We start from the raw sequence: 8,793 nt of genomic DNA on the forward strand, positions 1-8,793 counted from the left end.
ACCCGGCGGCTCGGAACGGCTCGGATTCACCGGTGAGCCTCAACAGCGGACGCTTGGAATCTCGAAAGGGTTACGAGTGATGCAAGTTGCAGCCCTATCTTTTGACACAGCAGTCCGGATAAAACACACTGAAGGATCTGACCGAGCGGGATGAACCGAAGCGTCATTTTTTGGGGGATCGAACCCAGTCAATCACCCGAGCAGGAGCCGACCTGAGAAATGAGACAGGCCACTAGGAGACGACTCAGACAACACCTCCCGAACGTTTCTCGCCAAGACAGCACTTGCAGCGATGCCACATTACACATTTCGACGTGTGCGGTCGCCAAGGGCAAACCAGGAGGCGTGGAAGAGGAAACGAGCGCAACGCCGTTGGATTGAGAAACCCAAAAAAGAAGCAGATTGAAATTCCGAGGCTCTTTGCCCGCCGGCACGAGTTGCGAGTTTGACACGGTTGAAGATTTTGAATATGGCGAGCTGGAGGCACGGCGACGGAGAGAATCGTTTTTTTGTAATTGAGCACAAAGGGACGGGGCCACTCAGGCATTTATGACGCTGACTTTCCCGAGACTCGCGATCCACTGTGCTAGCCTTGCTAGCGCTTCTACTCAAACTCCAGGACCTCCAAACTCCTGAGTCGTAAGGACGAGACGGCACGTTAAGTGGCGACCTTCATCCGAAAGGTCCCGAGCCCGAACGTCAACTCCTGCGTCGACGTCGGCGTACGTACATACCCTTGTTTTAGGCGACACTTGGGCCACTCCTCCTGGCACACCAGAATGGAAAAGATAATTTCGTTGCACGAATGTGTAATGACAATAAAGCAATCCAATATTGTCCAAAAGCTGCCGAAGCCGATCTCCTGCCGACGGTTGACGACGGCGATGGGAGCACCCACGCCGAATGTGCCGTTTATGGACCCCGTGAAGTGTATTATGGGATGATGTCACCTACGCCCGATCGTCTGGGCGAGGGTCACGTCACATATGTGCCAATTCACGTTTTGGGGCACGTTGACGTGTCACGTGTACGTACCAATGTAGGAAACTGAGCTGTTGGGTGTTTTCCAGGTGGAAAGACAGTCCCCACGTTGAGGATGTGGCCGCGAAAGATGAAAATGCAAAGGCTGCTTGTCAACTCTGGTCTGTAGACGGTGTTATCACTCCTAAAAGAAAAACAAAAATGTTCATAAAATTTGGAGTGGCAGTACAGTACACAGAAGCAGCAGGTTGTGTGAAGAGGTCACTGAATTTTGTACAGTGATCTTTCGCTATTTTGCGGTTCGTTTATCGTGGCTTCGGTGCATCATGGATTTTTCCAAACATATTCATTAAAAAATAAATGAAATAAAATTAAGTCCAGAAAAAGTCTGCAAACAACAGCGAGTAACATAGAGCAACATATACAGTACTACATGTATATGTTTACTGTATTTTATTATTCATACTCTAATCTAACCTAACTTATACATGTTTAAATCTATTAGTACACAGCATTAAGTAATGTTAATTACTACAAAATTGACCTCTAAATGCATGTACAGACGCTCTCCAGGTAACGAACGAGATACGTTCCGAAGGCTCGTTCGCTGGCTGAATTCGTACGTAAGTTGCTTCAGTGCTATATTTTGTATGGAATGTATGTTTAAGGCTTATATAAGTATGTTTAAGGCTTATATAAGTGTAATAAAATGAAGTTTAACATACTTTTGGAAGATGTACTCGAAGGCTTAAGGAGATGATGGAGGGGGAGAGAGTTCCATCTCGAACTTCTTCATGGGGACAAGCGTTTCCTCCTCCTCCTCTCACAGCGCCTCACGTCGGTATTAGCGGCGGAAAGAAGTACTACAGTACTCGGAAAAAGGCGCGCAATACAAAATCTGACTGACAGCATCTCTGTCCGAGAACATTTTTCGACATACCTGTACCCGCAAAAATGTTCGTATGTACCGTTGTTCGCAACACGAAAGTTCGTAAAGCGGGGAGCGCCTGTATACCATTAAATTTGGCCTTAGAAATATTTTTTATACTCACACACATGTACATGTACCTATACGGGGGGCGGTCGCTACTTCGCTGATTTTCGTTTATCGCGGGTGGTTTCGGTCCCCATGAACCGTGACAGACGAAGGATTACTGTACTTAATTGGCATTGACAAAAAAAATGTAAAGGTCATGAAAACTGGTTGACAAACGAGAATCGCAGATTATTCCAGTAAATCCTAAAATTTGTGAAAGTAAACATAGAACCACCACCAACACAAAAAGATCAAATAAGACGATAAAGAGATATGGGGATGTGCGCAACGATGCAATGCGGGAAAAGGTGTGGATCCAGCAGAATTAAGTGCAAGAAATTTGATTTCACACAATATAGAAGGTCATTTTGTACTCAAGACTAGTTTTTGAAATGAATGAATAATCGTTTGTGTTAATCAAGATGATCTTCACCATAATCGCCCCGCCCTCACATGCAACCCGCGTTGTTTCCCACCCAACATAACGAGCACCACCAGTCGGCATGACGCAGTTGTCATGCTCCGCGTACCGAATGTTGCGACCGTGGCTCTGCATTCAAGACATTTTAGCACCGCCGTGTGGTGACAACTTTCTTTGCAGCAAAACTGCCCGAGTACTGTACTTCCAAAGTGATGAGTTCGAGTCAACTTGCCCTGGCTTCTTCCTCACTCTTCAATTGAGCCGATGTCAGCATTCTCGGGATAAAAAGTATCAACTAACCAGGCGCTTTTTTCGACAGGGTCAGCGGGAAGAGGGGGCGCTGACCTTCAAATGAAACATCTCCTCTTGTACGGCGCGCAGTCACGCCGAACGTGAAGCGCTCAGGAAGGTCGACGTCATGAGAGCTCGACGCGGCGGGAAATTATGACGCGCTACGTTCATGTTTTCAATGTCTCTTGATTTTTTGTCTCTTGAGGAGCCGTTGAAGCAGTGAATGAGCGCGTCCCCCAGGGGGTGCTCGTCCTACCGTTGTCAGTCTCTGTAGAGCTCTGTAAATTAAATCATTGCTGTCCTTCACAAATGTGACGGGTGGGATTAAATGGGTTAATTGGTTGCACACGTTCAAACTCACAGACGCTACAGTGTAGAAGGGGAGGATGGTAAAAGTGATCAAAATTCGCTTTCGGAGTTGTCAGAATTGGTTATCCGCAGGACCGAATCGGGGAACAGTCCTGGTCAACTTCCCTAACGGGCCCGAACCCCCGTTTACGGCTCGCCCCCTCCTTGCGGTAATGCGGGACGGCTGGGGAGACGGAGGTTCTTTTTTTTTCATACGAGTCAATGACGAAAGAGATGCGGCTAGGTTCCTAACCGCCTTTTTTTTCACGAAGCCAACCAGAATCCGCCTTCGCTTATTTTTAACTCTAATCAGTAACCGAGCATTAGAGGATAATAAGTGACCGCTTCACTTTAACGACGGCTCTTTCGATTTTTTACTTCTGGTGCAATTGGCATGTAGACCTAGTATTCATTTAACAATCCCGGTCGGGATCGTTCAGATGTGTTATTCAAGACGCCGGAGTAAACTATTTTGCTTAACTCTTCATTTTTCCAGACGGATCACGCGGCCCGCTGTCAGCGAGCGCACAACCTTTCATTCATCGATGAAGGCTGAGTGGTGATAAGAATTAAATCATAAAAACTACAGAGGTAGACGATAATGAATTTTGACACATTTATTAATATGACAATTCTCGTAAAACATGCATTAATCCACCATTGTAACCGCAAGCCGAGGAATACTATGGTCAACAACAAAAGCATTGTTAGAATGGTATTTTTCAACTTCAAATCAAATGAGAATAATGTCACAGCACACAGGGATTATAATAATGATAAAAGGAGTAAGGCAAAAAAAACGAATAAATAAAGTAAAAATGATTACAAGAATAAAAATGAATGAAATAACCACCTGTCTATTGTCATTGAGGGTGTCAAGATTGATCAAGTCTTAGGTGCCCCGTGATTCAACTTATTAATTTTTATCATAATATTTTAGTACCATTTCTATACTTCCTATTTTTACATTATCTGGCCAACAATTTTGGGTTCGAGACGTTTAATACATACGATTGGCTCGTTTCTTCCGACACGCAATAGTAGTATATTGTCTATGTCTCCTTACAGATACAACTTCCGGTTTATCTTTGGCGCTTTAACTCGCAATCTTTCCTCAAATCAATGATAGACTTAACGCACATACTTGAATTAAAGTCACATATCAAAATCGCATCTATGCAGCTTAAAAAGGATATCATGTTTACACAATTCCTGTTGATTCATTTTCTCCCATGCAATCAACAGGTTTTTGATCTTGTCTGGTTCTTCACCAGGAGGCATCATTTTGGAGTAAATAACGTTCTCTGGCAACAATGTTTACACCAAGCAGTTTCAAAGCATTTGTTAACATAGCACACAACTAGTCTAAATTAAATGAATAATACCATGTTATTTCGTGACAACATTCCAAAAGAAAAGAAAAATAATCATAAAACAACAGTTAACAGTAAATTCTGTAAAACTGTATGATCCAGTTGCAATGCACTACAATATTTACTCGGTAAATGGACCTGTTGCGAGCTGGTGAGAGCTCAGTGGACAATTTGTTCTGACGTCATCTAGTTGTCAAATTGGATAATACATCCTTGGGCTGAATTGGGAGTCTACTTTTGAGGTCAATTGCATATTTAACGTTTATCAATTGTACCGTGAAATGGCGCGCCTTCCTACAGAGTAAATACGTGTCAGCAACATGACAGAAGCACTTTTTTTTTTTCATTCAGCTTTTGGAATGATCTCATGGTTACTGTTGTTAAGGGTCAACGGTGATGTCAGGATCCGGTACGGGGCTGTCAGTGCCCTCTTGTACCGGAGGAGGGTCTTCATGCCGAAGTTTCTGCGAGAGAAGACAAGAGACGACACGAGCTCACAAAATTCGCCGTTTGGAGAGACAAATATACAGTAAATGAATAAATATCGATGAAAACACTCTCTCCATTGTTTGTGTTGATTCAGAAGCAGTTTTACGTCTATTTACTTTATCCTCTTACATTCACAACGCGGCATATCGCTCCACTGCGCGGCCGACGTGCACGTCACACTTTCCGGCCCCTTCATCTGATAGCCAATGTCGCAGCGGAAAGTGCAGTTGTTCTCATAGCTGAACCTCGTAGCCGGATCATCTCCACAGCTGACTGCGCCGTTGGGTAAGGGGGGAGGAGCAGAGCACTGAACGGCTGCAGAGCAAGAGAAAAAGAACAACAGGCAGTAAGTTCGCTTTCGTTGCACTGAACCACTAAACAAACGAAGCACGTCAACACAATTGGTCATCCATTGTATATTTGCGTTGAATCGTTTTGCTCCATCTGGTCCACTTTCACACCTTTGCATGTTGGGGGTGCGATGGTCCAATTGCCGGAGTCCGTGCACGCCATGCTGACCACACCTTGGGGTACGTAGCCTTCCTGGCAGCTGAACGTGCAGACTGAATTGCGAGGAAAGGGGCTCTGGGACGGGAGGAGAGATGGGGTGCAGTTCATGTGGCCATTTTTGGGATCTTCGGGGGCGGGGCATGTGATTTCTACAGGAAGTGAAGTGAAGAAGGCATATTAGGAAAAAAATGCGATTTTTATAACAGTTACGTGTACAAAAATAAATGAATAAATATCGATGAAAACACTCTCTCCATTGTTTGTATTGATTCAGAAGCAGTTTTAAGTTTATTTACTTTATCTTCTTACCTTCACAACGCGGCATATCGCTCCACTGCGCGGCCGACGTGCACATCACACTTTTCGGCCCCTTCATCCGATAGCCGATTTTGCAGCGGAAACTGCAGTTTTTCTCGTAGCTGAACCTCGTAGCTGGATCGTCTCCATAGCTGACTGCGCCGTTGTGTAAGTTGGGAGGAGCAGGGCACTGAACGGCTGCAGAGCAAGAGAAAAAGTACAACAGGAAATAAAGTTCGCTTTTGTCGCACTGAACCACTGAAACGACGCACGTCAACACAATTGGTCATCCATTGCATATTTGCGCTGAATCGTTTCGCTCCATCTGGTCCACTTTCACACCTTCGCATGTTGGTGGTGCGACGGTCCAATTGCCGGAGTCCGTGCACGCCATGCTGACCACACCTTGGAGCACGTAGCCTTCCTGGCAGCTGAATGTGCAGACTGAATTGTGAGGAAAGCGGCTCCGAGACGAGAGGAGAGATGGGGTGCAGTTCACGTGGCCATTTTTGGGAGCTTCGGGGGCGGGGCATGTAATTTCTACAGGAAGGGAAGTGAAGAAGGCATATTAGGAAAAAAAAAAGGGATTTTTGTAACAGTTACATGTACAAATATAAATGAATAAATACAGATAACATCCTCTCCGTTATTTGTTAAGTATATATATATATATACATATACACACACATTATATATATATATACACACACACACATATATATACACACACATATACACACACACACACACACACACACATATATATACACACACACACACACACAGAACTATATATTGTGAGCCCTGATACTAATAATGCTCCTCTAGGGCGCCTTCCCAGCGACTGTCAACTTGGTTCTGGTGTTGCGTCCCACCACTTTGCTGCAGCGGGCACTGTCAGACTTCCTCTTCAAGTTCAACAAGGATGAGTTCAAAATGAAGGTGGGGCTGACCTCCTTGTTATTGTCATTCCCGGGACTTCCTGTCTCGTAATTGGATCAATTTGTCTGCTGTGCTTGACTCTGCTCTGCTTCTTATGCGTCCTTGCAGGTGGTCATGCTGAGTTCGGTGACCGAGCTCCATGCCTACATCGACCCCGGACAACTAACAACGGAATTGGGGGGCACACAAGAATACTGCCATGAAAGCTGGATTTCCCACCGCACTGTATGCACGCACGCACACACGCTCCTCAGGGTCACCATCTTTTGGAAACACATTGTTCTTTTTTTAGGCACCAATGGATCTGTCTGTCTCTGTTTCTGCATTTCCGATGCAGGCAATTGAAGCGTTTGCTCTGATGGTGAAGACGACGGCTCACACTCTGCAGGCCTTTGGCACCGAGCTTGCAGAAACAGAAATGCCCAATGATGCTGAGGCCACCACCAGCCTGCTGGACTTGCATTCTCAAAAAAAAGACAAAATGAAGGTCTCTTTCTCACTCTCTGTCATGGGTAGAGTTTCTCATAATTACTTTGAAAGAAAAAGAAAAGTATCTGCACTAATTTGGATTTGCACTTTGCTGGTCATTTTTTTCCAAAAAGTGAATTTTTGGATGCTACTATTTGTCATTATCATGTGGTTGATGTACTCAGAGGAAATTTCTCATCTCTTCAAAACTTTCTTTTCCAGGAGGACCTACAGGTGTCGCAATCTCAGGGCGCGCGTCTATTGGAGTGCATCAACGAGCCTTTTCGGACTGACGCGGAATACCTAATGACCCATGATGAGCTGGAAAACCTCGCCACTGTGCAGCGGTAAGAGTAACTTGACTGTGTGTGATGTTGGACTTGTTTATTCTCTTGTCTGCCGTGTTTCTCATCCCACCCTCAGACTCCTGGGTCAGCTGGACGAGACCGAGACAGCATTTGACGATTTCTGGGAACGCCATCGCTCCAAGCTGGAACAGTGTTTGCAACTTCGAAGTTTTGAGCAGCACTTCCGTGAAGTGAGTTGAGAAAATTTCCAGCCTGTGCTAGGCAACAAAATGTTCTCTGCAACCATGCTTTGATGATGTGATATCGCTCACAGGTGCGCTGCCAACTTGATGCCACGTCGGAACGGTTGTGCGGTTTCTCAGAGGTCAGCGTAAATCCTGTCCATGCCGAGCACGTCCTCCGTGAGCTCAGCAGTCATGAGGAAAAGGCCTGTGTAAGAACACACACACACACACACACACACACACACGCGGGCAGCTGAAAATCGACCCTAACATGCTCCAGAAATCCACTTTTAGAAACAACCTGCTGGCCCTTTGCAGCTTTCTGAATGAAGAGATGAATAAAGAGGAATGTGAAATTAAATGACTGTCGGTATTGAGTGGAAGCCATACTTGGTTCTGGCTTTCAGTATCAAGCTTACTGTTCAGTTCGACAAGCAAGTTACAACAAACACAATAGTTGAGGGGTTTAGAATCTTCACATATTGAACACTCAATAGAAATTTTGTACATGGTTAAATGCCACCCATTTTAAAAAATTATTTTATCTGTACCTCATAAGGTTTGCATGTGTGCGGGATCCTATCCTTGCTGACTTTTGGCGGGATATGGGTAGAATGCGCTGGACTGGTCACCAGTCAATTGCAGGTTACTGTATTTTCACGACCAAATGTTCGATTTTCATTTCTTCTGCAAGCGTTACTGCCCCCAGTCGAATGGTAACGGTAGAGACGCTTCTCCCAGCTGTTTGTTGATTATTAATTCATCACTCGAGTTGGTCTTCAAACTCGGGCCACCTTGCCTTGTTTCCACGGAAACTCAGCTTCGTCTTCTTGACTTGGCGAAGCTCGTTTTCTTACTTCCTCCACTTGCAAACTATGGATTCATTGATCTTTAAATTCTCCCGCGGCTGCTTGATTGCCATGTTCTTCTGCGTAACTCATCGCTTGCAGTTTAAAATGTGCTTCATCGGCGTGTCTCTTCATTGGTGCCGTTTTCGGGGGTCCTTAGCTAAAGTGATGTTGTTTTGCACAAACGAAATCCCGGCACTATCTACACCACAGGTGTCAAACTCAAGGCCCGGGCCACATCATTTTATGTGGCCCCC

General features: G+C 45.1%; 2 protein-coding genes across 2 annotated transcripts; one reads left to right on the forward strand and one right to left on the reverse strand.

Moving 5' to 3' along the window:
- Window positions 1-4,751: 4,751 nt before the first annotated feature.
- Window positions 4,752-6,214, reverse strand: LOC109527210 (E-selectin-like). Its single transcript, XM_019889003.1, has 5 exons — window positions 6,089-6,214; window positions 5,759-5,944; window positions 5,401-5,598; window positions 5,069-5,254; window positions 4,752-4,914 (listed from the first exon to the last, which is right to left on the reverse strand). Coding segments are annotated over exons 1-5 (624 nt in total). The 5' UTR covers window positions 6,141-6,214; the 3' UTR covers window positions 4,752-4,912.
- Window positions 6,215-6,538: 324 nt separating this feature from the next.
- LOC109527209 (guanine nucleotide exchange factor DBS-like) lies at window positions 6,539-7,981 on the forward strand. Its single transcript, XM_019889001.1, has 6 exons — window positions 6,539-6,688; window positions 6,797-6,913; window positions 7,026-7,175; window positions 7,379-7,503; window positions 7,580-7,694; window positions 7,778-7,981. The coding sequence occupies exons 1-6, from the start codon at window positions 6,683-6,685 to the stop codon at window positions 7,943-7,945; spliced, it is 681 nt and encodes a 226-aa protein (XP_019744560.1). The 5' UTR covers window positions 6,539-6,682; the 3' UTR covers window positions 7,946-7,981.
- The last annotated feature ends 812 nt before the right edge of the window (window positions 7,982-8,793 follow it).

This window comes from Hippocampus comes, unplaced genomic scaffold, assembly GCF_001891065.2.
Source record: "Hippocampus comes isolate QL1 unplaced genomic scaffold, H_comes_QL1_v1.1 scaffold236, whole genome shotgun sequence".
NCBI classification, from domain to species: domain Eukaryota; kingdom Metazoa; phylum Chordata; class Actinopteri; order Syngnathiformes; family Syngnathidae; genus Hippocampus; species Hippocampus comes.

Bases quoted from the DNA above. Each gene is read 5' to 3' on its own strand.
- LOC109527210 (XM_019889003.1), bottom strand. From the start codon at position 6,140: ATGGCGTGCACGGACTCCGGCAATTGGACCGTCGCACCACCAACATGC. The intron at 5,599-5,758 runs GTAAGAAGATAA...CACTTCCTGTAG, and splicing joins CGATATGCCGCGTTGTGAAG to AAATCACATGCCCCGCCCCC. The intron at 5,255-5,400 runs GTGTGAAAGTGG...CTTGCTCTGCAG, and splicing joins CGCACCCCCAACATGCAAAG to CCGTTCAGTGCTCTGCTCCT.
- LOC109527209 (XM_019889001.1), top strand. The intron at 6,914-7,025 runs GTATGCACGCAC...TTTCCGATGCAG, and splicing joins GCTGGATTTCCCACCGCACT to GCAATTGAAGCGTTTGCTCT. The intron at 7,176-7,378 runs GTCTCTTTCTCA...TTTCTTTTCCAG, and splicing joins AAAAAAAAGACAAAATGAAG to GAGGACCTACAGGTGTCGCA.